Source organism: Hyla sarda, chromosome 1 (genome assembly GCF_029499605.1).
Source record: "Hyla sarda isolate aHylSar1 chromosome 1, aHylSar1.hap1, whole genome shotgun sequence".
NCBI lineage: Eukaryota > Metazoa > Chordata > Amphibia > Anura > Hylidae > Hyla > Hyla sarda.
In genome coordinates this window covers 435,564,938-435,577,826 of record NC_079189.1, presented here as the reverse complement: position 1 = coordinate 435,577,826, position 12,889 = coordinate 435,564,938, and the positions used below count along the sequence as shown (strand labels likewise).

General features: G+C 44.3%; 1 protein-coding gene across 11 annotated transcripts in view; it reads left to right on the top strand.

The window, feature by feature from the left end:
• Window positions 1–12,889, top strand: part of LOC130282706 (solute carrier family 2, facilitated glucose transporter member 11-like) — a 141,629-nt gene that overhangs the window by 84,304 nt on the left and 44,436 nt on the right. For all 11 annotated transcript variants that reach the window (XR_008846508.1, XR_008846507.1, XM_056531252.1 and 8 more), the window contains 6 exons: window positions 880–978; window positions 4,370–4,530; window positions 6,679–6,803; window positions 6,925–7,054; window positions 7,214–7,362; window positions 10,800–10,987. Coding sequence is in view for 9 of the 11 variants with exons in the window: in XM_056531252.1 (XP_056387227.1) it covers window positions 880–978; window positions 4,370–4,530; window positions 6,679–6,803; window positions 6,925–7,054; window positions 7,214–7,362; window positions 10,800–10,987 (852 nt within the window). In the remaining 2 variants the exon portion in view is untranslated. The remainder of the gene's footprint in view (window positions 1–879; window positions 979–4,369; window positions 4,531–6,678; window positions 6,804–6,924; window positions 7,055–7,213; window positions 7,363–10,799; window positions 10,988–12,889) is intronic.

The following is a 12,889-nucleotide window of genomic DNA, read 5'->3' as shown; positions in this document are numbered from 1 at the left end:
TGCATACACTACTCTCTCAGTAAAGTAATACTTCCTGATATTACTGCAGAAACATTTGCCCCTCTAATTTAAAACTATGTCCTGTTGTGGTAGTTTTTCTTCTTCTTTTAAATTTGCTTTCCTCACCTTTTTAGGGTAGAGTCACAAATAGTGCATCCACAGCGTATTTGACTCTGTGGATGCGCTACTGACCGTTCCTAGAGTTAGCCTCCTGCTTTGCTTGTGTGTCCTGCTTTTGTCTGCTCGTAGCAGCAATCCACCGCTAGAGCAGACACAGAGGGAGCTGTACAGTGTACTTACAGCCATCGTGGCCGCTATCTGCCTAGCTCAAGGAGCAGAGGGAGCGACCGTGATGTCTGTGGGCATGCATGTGCGCGACTCTTATCTCCCTCTGTGTCTGCTCGTAGCGGCAGATTGGTGCTACTAGCAGACAGAGCAGGACACACGGGCAAAGCAGGAAGCTCAGTCTGGGGACTGTCAGTAGCACATTCACAGAGACAAATATGCTGCGGATGCGCCACGTGTAACTCTACCTGAGGGAGCCTCTGTGGTGTTCTGTGAGTTTAAAAATATGGTTTCAATCCTAATTGTTTAAAGAGGTTATCCAGGTTTAGAAAAAACAGTGTTAATTTGTTCCAAAAACAACACTTTTTTTTCCCTCACTTTTGTGTGTGGTTTTAAAGCCTAGCTCCATTCACTGCAATGGAACTGAGCTGAATACCACACACAACCTAAGGACAAGTGTGATGCTGTTTCTGGAAGAAATCAGCTCTTTTTTCTAATCCTGGATAACCTCTTTAATCCCACATTCAGTTACATACACCACCACATACAATCATGTTTACAATAAATTTTATTTCCTGTTACACTGTTTTTTAGATACAATATCGTGGACTATTTATGCTGATATTTGTACTGGGAATAGGAGGATCTTTTCAGTATGGATTTCAAATATCCAACATGAACTCTCCTTCTCAGGTCAGTTTGTCTCTGAGCTTTATCATTGTGTGACTTTTTCAATCACTTAAATAAACCTAGCCAGCCATTGTGATGCCTAAGGTGAACAGTGTAAAGGTAAGCCAATTTTTAACTGTCCCCTAAAAGCCTTTGCTGCAACTCTGCCATTACAAAGAGCAGAACAAACACTCATCTTGAATGAACCATGCAAAAGAAAACAAGACCAAGATTCTAATGAACACATACTGTACATATACAGATTATGAATAGTACCACAACACAATTTTACAGGGGCATGTATACTGTGTTGCTGTATAGCAGTGACAAGTAAGACAAATATGACAAGTTATTATATACATCGATCAGCAGGCACCCCGTGCAAATGCCCAGGGCGATTTGCGGCAATTTCAGGTCATACGGGTCTCCGGTGACCCGGAAAATAAGGGAGATCGGGGTTGTCCAAGACACCCACGAACCCCCTGAAGGGATAGGAGTGAGGTGGCAGTCTACAAAAGACGACCAATAGCAGATCAAGGCAGGGGGCGTTAACTTTCAATTTCCCCGTTCTGCCCACCCACAATAGGCCGGGCAGAATGGGGAAACCGACAAGGAGTTATAGTTTTGAAACAGCTGGAAGTCTGCCCCCCCCCCCCCCTCATGTGAATGTACAGGGTACATTCACACAGGCGGGTTTACAGTAAGTTTCCTGCTTGAAGTTTGAACTGCAACAAATTTTTCGCCACAGCGCAAACTCCTAGCGGGAAACTCACTGTAAACCCGCCAGTGCGAATGTACCCTAAAAACACTACACTACACTAACACATAATAAAGGGTAAAACACTACATGTACACCCCCTTACACTGCCCCCCCCCCCCCCCTCAATAAAAATGAAAAAGTATTGTCCAGCAGAGTTTCCAAAACGGAGCCTCCACCTGTTACAAAACAACAGCTCCCAGCATTTCCGGACAGCCACTGACTGTCCAGGCATGCTGGGAGTTTAGCAACAGCTGGAGGCACCCTGTATGGGAATAACTGGTATAGAATACCCCTATGTCAACCTCTATGCAATCCCTAATTTACTCCTCAAATGCGCATGGCGCTCTCACACTTTGGAGCCCTGTCGTATTTCAAGGAAACAGTTTAGGGTCATATATGGGGTATTTCCGTACTCGGGAGAAATTGCACTACAAATTTGGGGGGCTTTTTCTCCTTTTACCCCTTATTAAAAGAAAAAGTATGGGGCAACACCAGCCTGTTAGTGTAATTTTTTTTTTTACACTAACAGGCTGGTGTTGCCCCATACTTTTAATTTTCACAAGCGGTAAAAGGAAAAAAAAGCCCCCCCCCCAAAATTTATAACTCAATTTCTCATATGTGGGCGTAAAATGCTCTGCGGAAGCACAACAAGGCTCAGAAGTGAGAGCGCACCATATACATTTGAGGCCTAAATTGGTGATTTGCACAGGGGTGGCTGATTTTACAGTGGTTCTGACCAGGGCTGGATCATCATTGGCGCTCATGGAGCACCTGCTCCAGGCCCCGGGCCCGCAGGGGGCCCCCGTCACATTCGGGACATCCCTGTGTCCCAAAAAATCTTTTCAGGATACAAGGATGCCTCGGTTACCTCTCTGCGGCGGGCCCCCGCATTAACGCAGGGACCGCCGAAAGGTAGCACACACAGGGACGTCACTGACGTCTCGTGCGTTCGCCCATAGGAGAAAAGCGGAGCGGAGCAGTGAGGAGGACGCGTGCGCATGGCAAGTTACCAGCGGCACGTCATCTTCAGTGTAATCTCCGCTCATACGGTCCCGGGACCTACTGCTATGGCCTATGATCGTGACCCTGGTCCCCGGACCGGAGGAGCCGTGGTCGGAACACTGAAGTGGGGCAGTAAACGGGCATACTGCCTCCAGCCATAAACTGTATATGGCTGAAGGCTGTATGTCTGTGGGGGAACTGTACTGCACCTAATGTGGGGAACTATACTACACCTAATATGGGGGAACTATACTGCACCTAATGTGGGGGAAACTATACTGCATCTAATGTGGATGAACTGTACTGCACCTAATGTGGAGAATTATACTGCGCCTAATGTGGGGAACTATACTGCACCTAATGTGGGGGGAACTATACTGCACCCAATGTGGGGGACTATACTGCACGTAATGTGGAGAACTACAGTGACACCCCCCCCCCCCCCCCGACCTACGATGGCCCCGACATATGATCAAATCTCGGAGGCCATCGTATGTCGATGTCAGCATCGACATACGATGCTTTTTTTATGTCGGGGCCATCCCATTAAGTGCTATCCGGCAGCGCAAAATGCTTAAGCTGCTGCCGGATAGCAGCTTAATGTTCCCCGTGTGGTGCGGTAAGCATTACTTACCCCTCCACGATGCTCCGGGGTGCCCTCCGGGTCCAGCGCTGGTCTTCCAGTGTCTTCTCGGCCCTCTCCGATGACGTCAATACGCTGCTGCACACGTCATCCAGTAGGAATAGGCGTACGCAGCGGCGTAATGACGTCACTACGCAGGCACAGTAAGGCCTTGCTGAAGAAAGCAGAGGACCGGAGAAGACCAGGAGAGCCCAGCGGAGGCCTGGGGTCACCATCGGGAGCGGCAGGGACAGGTGAGTACAGCTTCCTATACTTTACATTGCACAAATCCCTCAACATACGATGGATTCGACAAACGATGGCTCGTTTGGAACGAATTACCATCGTATGTTAAGGGTCCACTGTATACTGCGCCGAATATGGGGGAAATATACTGCACCTAATGTGGGGGAACTATACTGCGCCTAATGTGGAAAACTATACTGCATCTAATGTGGGGAACTATACTGCACCTAATGTGGGGGAACTGTACTGCATCTAATGTGGGGAACCGTACTGCACCTAATGTGGGGGAACTGTACTGCACCTAATGTGGGGGAACTGTACTGCACCTAATGTGGGGAAACTGTACTGCACCTAATGTGGGAGAACTGTACTGCACCTAATGTGGAGGAACTGTTGGGGGGGGGGGGCATCATAATGAAGTTTTCCATCTTCCAGGCTGCCTTAATCTGGCCCTGGTTCTGACATAAACGCAAAAAAATAAATATCCATATGTGACCCCATTTTGGAAACTACACCCCTCATGGAACGTAACAAGGGGTGAGCTTTTACACCCCACAGGTGTTTGATGGATTTTCATTAAAGTTGGATGGGAAAATGGAAAAAAAATTGGTATTATAGCTTAGCTACATTAGATATTAGCTGCCATACCCCTATCAATTCTAGATCCCAGTTGGGCATTCTGTGCCAATGACATGCCACAGGAAAATGAGGACACCAGTAAAATTGGACTATAAATAACTTATAAGAAAGTACATTTTAATCACTGCTCAGTAATTCTCTTCTAGTTTGTAAAGAGGTTTATCAATGACACATGGATACATCGCTACTACCAACCTATTGCTGACAACAGCCTAAGATTACTTTGGTCTTTTATTGTATCGAGTTTCTGTATTGGAGGGCTGCTGGGCTCTCTGGGATCTGGATATTTAGCTTCTAAATATGGGAAGTAAGTATAGTGTTGTCAATAAATTTACAGTAATGACATTGTATTTTGTTTACATAAACATAATAAAAACATTTACATTTATGAATTTAAAGGAGTTATCCCACAATAAAACACACACACACTCATCATGAAAACTAAGGTGAAAAGTGCCCCGCAATGAACAATGCACACCACGCATACACTGCCATCACTTCATTGAATGTGTATAGGACTTCTGAACACTGGTGAGCTCCATAGACAATGAATGGAGCAATGGATACACGTGCATGAACTACTATGCAAGCTCTGTTAATTCAAAGGAAAATTTCACCTCTGTTCTTAAGATCGGTATGGGTCTACAGTCAGACCCAATAGGCTTCTTATCGCCTATGCTATGGATAACTTTGTTTTTGCATTCGATTTTTATTAAACATTTTGTAGAAGTTACAACAAAATAAGCAAGTTGTATACAAAGGAGAACTGTTTACCTAAATTGAAAATACAAGTAGTATTAAGATTCTACTTAACATAAGGTAAGGTAACAAATAAATTAACTTTTAAATGTGGGATAACTCCTTTTAAAGGTAATCAATTATGAGATTTTACCATATGTAATGCGTCTTTATCCTCACCATCCCTGGGGGATGTTACCTTCACACAATGATGGTGAGTGTCCCCTGCTGGCCCTTTAAGTAGTCCCCTGGGCGGGCAGCTATACTTACCTATTCCACTCTTCTCTGGCTGTAATCACGCCCCTTCAGCATGATTGACAGCCTGGCCATGGCCTGTGTAATCACTCTGCTCAATCTGCTAAGGGAATAGAGAGGTGACAAAGGCTGTTAATCACGCTGAGGGAACATGATTAAAGCCCAGAAGATCAGGACTAGGTGAGTATAGCTCCCTGACCAGGGGACTACTTACGGGGCTGGTGGGGGAGGCCTTTTAACCTCTATATTCTCAACCTCTATATGTTTTTAATGCGATTGAAAAAACGGCCACTAGGTGGCTCTGTTCTGTTCCCTGCGTAAGCCATACAGTTAGTTTGGTCTCCTCCCGGCCTGGCAGGAGACCAAACTCAAGAAGTGCGTGTGGGGCATGGCGAGGCACAGCTCTTGCAGGCTTCAGTGATGTTGCGCCTGCTGGGGAATGCCCACTTTCTCCTGCCAGGAGTTCACACAATGTGAGCAAGGGGAAAGGTATGATACAGAGCTTTTTAAAGCTTGGGGGGAAAAAAAATGTAAGAGCAGGAGGGGTGTTAGGAGTACCTGGGGAATATAATCTGAGTTAGTTTAGAAAATATGTTTTGATGACAGATACTCTTTAATGATCTGCAAATGATAAGAAAATGAAAACATAATATTCAAAACACCTCAGTTTATTTAGTACCCAGTATGAGCACCACCAGCAGAAACACACACTTATCAGTAGGTTTATTTATGGTTGTTTATTAAAGAGGTACTCCGGTGCTTACACATCTTATCCCCTATCCAAAGGATAGGGGATAAGATGCCTGATCGTGGGAGTCCGGCAGCTGGGGACGCCCGTGATCATGCACTCGGCACCCCGTTTGTAATCAGTCCCAGGAGCGTGTTCGCTCCAGGTCTGATTACGGTTGACCACAGGGTCAGCAACGTGTGACATCACGCCTCCGCCCCCGTGTGACATCAGGCTCCGCCCTCAATGCAAGCCTATTGGATAGCTATCACGCCCCCTCCCGTAGGCTTGCATTGAGGGACGGAGCGTGACATCACACGGGGGCGGAGGCATGATGTCACACGCCGCCGACCCTGCGGTCGACCGTAATCAGACCCGGAGCGAACACACTCCGGGGGCTGATTACAAACTGGGTGCCGCGTGTGCATGATCACAGGAGTCCCCAGCTGTGGGACTCCCTCCATCAGGCATCTTATCCCCTATCCTTTGGATAGGGGATAAGATGTGTAAGCACCGGAGTACCCCTTTAAAGGAGGAATGTTCAGCCATGCAAATCCTCAAGATCGGTTGCTGTCAGCTCTTTCTCAATTTCTGATCTATGATGTCCCAGAAAAATCTGATTGTTGCTATTTCAATGTTAAGGAGTCTAGTTTTTAATAACATTTTTGATTGACAAAGTGGGTGAAAAAAACAACTTAACTTAAGAGGAAATTCTCTATTCCGCACATATTCCAGGAAAAGATGTCAGCTGTGCAATAATGTTATTCCCATAGCTGCAGCATTATTGATGGGTCTCAGTGCCACTGCCAACTCTTTTGAAATGATTCTGATTGCCCGCTTTCTCTATGGCATCAATGCAGGTATAAACTTTTTGTTAATGCTCTTTGTGCTATTTACTTTAAAGTATTAATTTACAGCTAGATAAGTTTATGTTATATATATATATATTTATATCTATCTATTTATATATATCTATTTTAGGATTTGGACTCAACATCCATTCTCAGTATGCAGGAGAAATTGCAGACAAGAAACTGCGTGGATTTACCAACACAAGTATCTCCATATTTGTAACAACTGGCAAACTGACTGGGCAGATTTTAGGGCTCAGGTGAGTAGTTAGCTGACCACTTGTCAGTTTATTTCTGGTCTATAAACCAATGCACATAACCTACTGATGTTCCAATCTTACATGTGATGTTATCATGATCAGTTTCTTTATACTCTTTATTATTTAGTTTGACTTGCTTATGTTTTTTCCTTATCCCAGGGAGATTTTAGGAATTGAATCCAAGTGGCCCCTTCTCTTAGCTTTTAGTGGGTTCTGGGCGGTTGCTCAGATGGTCACCTTGCCTTTTTTTCCAGAATCCCCACCATACCTCTTGATGGAAAAAAATGACAAAGATGGCTGCACACAAGGTAAGTACAAATGCTTATTTCCTAAGGATCCTTCAAAAAACATGCTACTATCTACAAAAAAAACAGCACAAAAGATTTACTTGTAATAGAAGTGTTTTTCTGTCCAAAAAAGTAGTTGTATGAAATTGATGGATTCTTCATTGGCTACCTGTCAGCAGTTTTGAGCTGCTCACAGGCCCATACAGAGGTCAAGAAGTAGAGTTTATGCATACTGATGTCTTGGTCATGCAGCTTGCATGATAGAGATAAATATAGTTGTAGGTTTACAGGAAAACTGTCAGCAAGTTCACCCACACTACACCCAATTACCCTGGGTTATAGTGTGGGGGAACAGCAGTTAATACAGGGGTCACTTACTTTTTTTGTCCAGTAGCCACCGAGTTATGTACCTGTAAAGTTCATTCCTTAGGTCTATAATATGCGCTTCAGCCTCCCGCACTGAAGCTTCTAGGCCAGCCCCCCGTTTGATAAATATTCCTTATCTTCAACTCCACATCCTAGCGATGTGGAGCCACATATCCCCTGAGCGTGGTGCTCAGAGCGCATGACGTGCAAGCTCGGCGTACTGTTGTTGCTCTGCGCATGTGCAAGTCCCTCTCTACACCCATCGGGGGTAGCGAGGCTTCAATAGCCGTACACTCACACCATCATGCGCATGCACTCTGCAATCAGAGCGCTGCGCTCAGGGGATATGTGACTCCACGTCGCTAAGATGTGGATTTGAAGATAATTAATATTTATAAAATGGGGGCTGGCTTAGAAGCTTCAGTACGGAAGGCTGAAGCAGATAACTCGGCATTGTGGTAGCGAGGTTTGATGAGGGCAGATGTTGTTACCCTAGGGGCGGATGGCATTAATCCCGTGTATTCTTGATGCCAGGGCATGGTTTAGCTTAAAAAACACCTGAAGGCATACTGCTGGATCCTGGGCTAGGCACGGGGCAATAAAGACTCTGATGCCAAGTTACGGACAGCGGTAGCTTTCCTGAGTGCAGACAGTTGGTAAAGTCTATACAGTTCAGCCAGGGCCCAAGGAGGTGACCAGTGACGCAGAGACCTTAGGGGCTTGCTGGGACATGTGTAGTAGGACTGGACAATTGAATGCAGACCACGCTGACTTGACAGATGACAGGGACTGACTTGACTTGACTCATAAAGCTGTGACTTTAGCCTACTTGAATTGATGGTGGCTGCAGGACTTGACTTTGAGGTGTCCAACACTCTGGACACAAACACTGGGCACAACTGCACTGGGCCTCAGCAGGAAGCAAGAGCTCTAAGCTCCAAGAGTGAAGCTAGAGCTTATATGGGGGAGACTAGCAGGGAGACCATAGGTCACTCTTGGGATGACCTGGTCACTGGTACCTCCTGGGTAACATTCACATGACATAACTCTTAAAAATACAACACATTTTATAATACAATACGCTGCAGAACATATGTTCAGGGGGGGGAACGGGTGCAAGGTGCAGGGCAGCAAGGGTACGGGGTAACATCTCCCGTACTGGGCCACCACAGCATCTACTGGGCAAAAAAAGTAAGTGACCCCTGTATCAACTCCTGTTCACCCACACAATAACCCAGTATATTAGGTTTAGTGTGGGTAAACTTGCTGACAGTTTTCCTTTTAAGTTTTTGCAAGAACCCAGTAGACAGGAGGTTCTTCTTAGGTGCCCAGAAATCTCGGTTTTAAGAGCATTACAGGTCCCTCCTCTCAGCTATGACTGATAGCTTGAGTGTCTCCTGATTGGATGCTCCAGATATCAGTTATATGTGGTGGCCCGACACTTTTCCAGCTGCTACCCAGAGAGTAGTCGGTGGCTGAAGTATAGAAGGAGTGATGGAACTGGAACTTGAGTACTTTAGGTGCTGGAGGCCTAGCTAACTAATTTCTGCATTGCATATGTAATTGCATGTCATTTTATGCAAACACTGAGATCTACAACATAAAGAGGGTTACTCTGATTACATGTACATTAGTAGGACTCCAAGCCAATAAATGCAATTCCACACTTAGCTGGAGAATAGAGGTGGACCTTAGTCTAGTTCTAGTGAGTTAAAGCCTGGCGATTGCCAGGTGCACATGGCTGGCTCCTCCACTCTGTTACATCCAGAGGAGACTAAAGTTTAGTGACCCTAGGTACTGCTGATGCCAGGCATATCTCCACGAATAGGGCACATGTAACTAGTCCTTTCTATAACAAAGCTGTAACATCCTGAGCCTAGCCCAAGTCTTGCTGCAAGAATAATCTACATTTCTTTTTTAAGAGGTTTAGCAAGGACAAAACTGAACAAGAATCTTGCTGTGTTTAACTGGATCTCTCAATGGCCTCCGGTCAGATCAGTGGCGGCCTGTCTGCAGTCAGTGACGACTTTTCCTGGATACGCCTTTCCAAGTTTCATGTCAAAAATTGCCACAATAGTAAATGGAGTGGAGTCCTTAAAAGGGTATTCCGGGCAAAAACATCTTATCCCCTATCAAAAGGATAGGGGATAAGATGTCTGATCACGGGGGCCCGCCACTGGGACCCCCCCCCCCCCCGCAATCTCCCTGCAGCAGCCCGCATTCTATGCGTAGCTGCGTCTGCAGTTTTGGAAACTGCCAGGCTTCCGAGACAGGGACGTGATGTCACGCCACGCCCCCTCCATTCATTTCTATGGGAGGGGGCGTAACGGCCGCAACGCCACCTCCCATAGACGTGAATGGAGGGGGCGTGGTGTGAAATCACATCCCCGTCTCGGAAGCCAGGCGGTGTCCAAAACTTCAGAAGCAGCTATGCATAGAATGCGGGCTGCTGCAGCAAGATTGCGGGGGTCCAAGCGGCATAGCCTGGCTGAATTAGTGACTAGCCGATCACAATGTATAATGCTATGCCATAGGTATAGTATCAGTATTTTTTACCATAAAGTGTACAAGCGCAAAAACAAAAAACCCCAAATTTGCTAAATTATGATTTTCGTTTAAATTTCCTTAAGCCAAAATTTTTTGGGGGGGTTTACCATACATTTTTGGGTAAAATGAGTGATGTAATTACAAAGTACAACTGGTCACGTAAAAAACAAGCCCTCATATGGGTCTGGGAATGGAAATATAAAAGAGTTATGAATTTTAGAAGGCGAGGAGGAAAAAACAAAAACGCAAAGATAAAATTGGCCTTGTCCTTAAGGGGAAAATGGGCTGAGTCCTTAAGGGGTAAAAAAAAAATATATGTTTTCCACCAGAGTACCCCTTGATGTGGAAACAGCTTGAAATTAAAAAAATATCTTTCCTGGGATCACATAGGAAAATAAGGCTGGCACCACGCAGCTACATGACATACACTTTAGGTATCACTACTCTCATGAGTTGCATGTAATTATTATTATGACCGAATATGAAAAGGAATAATCTCTGTCTGTTGTACGTACCCATATTATTATTATGCTTTTCCCTCCCAGCACTGAAACAACTGTGGGGGGATCGAGACCATCAGAAAGCGATTGATGAAATGCTGCAGGAACAAGCTTCTCGGAAAACTGGTCAGAGTGTGACAGTCCTGGAATTGCTGAGGGAACCTTCACTCCGCTGGCAGCTGTATATGCTTGTTGCCTTGACCATTGCTCTACAACTATGTGGGATCAATGCGGTGAGGCCTACTTCTCATATTCTTTTTTATATTATAAATAAATTTCTGTTTATGGTATAATATAATTATAAATACATAACAGTGATAAATTATGCTTTGGGTAAGATAAGCTCCAAAAGAAGTGCAGTTTCCAGCTTTCATTAACTCTGATAAGGAATGTTCAAAAAGGAGCTACATTATAAAACCACACGCTTTTTTAAACATTTCCCATTGAAGACAATAGGAGCTGGAAACAAGGCTTCTTCTGTAGCCTTTTAAGGGCTTCTTTTGCTCATGTAAACATACCCTTGAGGGAAAAAAATGGCCACTCTGAGGATTATGGGGGTCCCAGAAGTTGGACCCCCACTGGTCAGTAAGTGATTACATGTCCAAGTGATAGAGAATCTTAATATATAGTTATAGTTCTTGAGGTTGGGGAGAGAGAGACCTTTAACCCCTTAAGGACCCAGCCATTTTACACCTTAGGACCCGGCCATTTTTTACACATCTGACCACTGTCACTTTAAACATTAATAACTCTGGGATGCTTTTAGTTATCATTCTGATTCCGAGATTAGTTTTTCGTGACATATTCTACTTTAACATAGTGGTAAAATTTTGTGGTAACTTGCATCCTTTCTTGGTGAAAAATCCCAAAATTTGATGAAAAATTAGAAAATTTTGCATTTTTCTAACTTTGAAGCTCTCTGCTTGTAAGGAAAATGGATATTCCAAATACATTTTTTTTTTATTCACATAAACAATATGTCCACTTTATGTTTGCATCATAAAATTGACGTGTTTTTACTTTTGGAAGACACCAGAGGGCTTCAAAGTTCAGCAGAAATTTTCCAATTTTTCACAAAATTTCCAAACTCACAAATTTTCATGGACCAGTTAAGGTTTGAAGTGGATTTGAAGGGTCTTCATATTAGAAATACCCCACAAATGACCCCATTATGAAAACTGCACCCCCCAAAGTATTGAAAATGACATTCAGTCAGCATTTTAACCATTTAGGTGTTTCACAGGAATAGCAGCAAAGTGAAGGAGAAAATTCACAATCTTCATTTTTTACACTCGCATGTTCTTGTAGACCCAATTTTAGAATTTTTACAAGGGGTAAAAGGAGAAAATGTATACTTATATTTGTAGCCCAATTTCTCTCGAGTAAGCACATACCTCATATGTCTATGTAAAGTGTTCGGCGGGCGCAGTAGAGGGCTCAGAAGCGAAGGAGCGACAAGGGGATTTTGGAGAGTATGTTTTTCTGAAATGGTTTTAGGGGGCATGTTGCATTTAGGAAGCCCCTATGGTGCCAGAACAGCAAAAAAAAACACATGGCATACCATTTTGGAAACTAGACCCCTTGAGGAACGTAACAAGGAATAAAGTGAGCCTTAATACCCCACAGGTGTTTCACGACTTTTGCATATGTAAAAAAAATTTTTTTTAATTTCACTAAAATGTGTTTCCCCCCAAATTTCACATTTTTGCAAGGGTTAATAGCAGAAAATACCCCCAAAATGTGTAACCCCATCTTTTCTGAGTATGGAGGTATCCCATAAGTTGACCTGAAGTGCACTACGGGCGAACTACAATGCTCAGAAGAGAAGGAGTCATATTTGGCTTTTTGAGAGCAAATTTTGCTCGGGGGCGTGTCGCATTTAGGAAGCCCCTATGGTGCCAGGACAGCAAAAAACCCCACATGGCATACCATTTTGGAAACTAGACCCCTTGAGGAACATAACAAAGAATTAAGTGAGCCTTAATACCCCACAGGGGTTTCACAACTTTTGCATACGTAAAAAAAAAAATTTCACTAAAATGTGTGTTCCCCCCCCAAATACAGTGACCCCCCCGACTTATGATGGCCCCGACATATGATCATTTCAACATATGATGGCCTCTCAGAGCCCATCG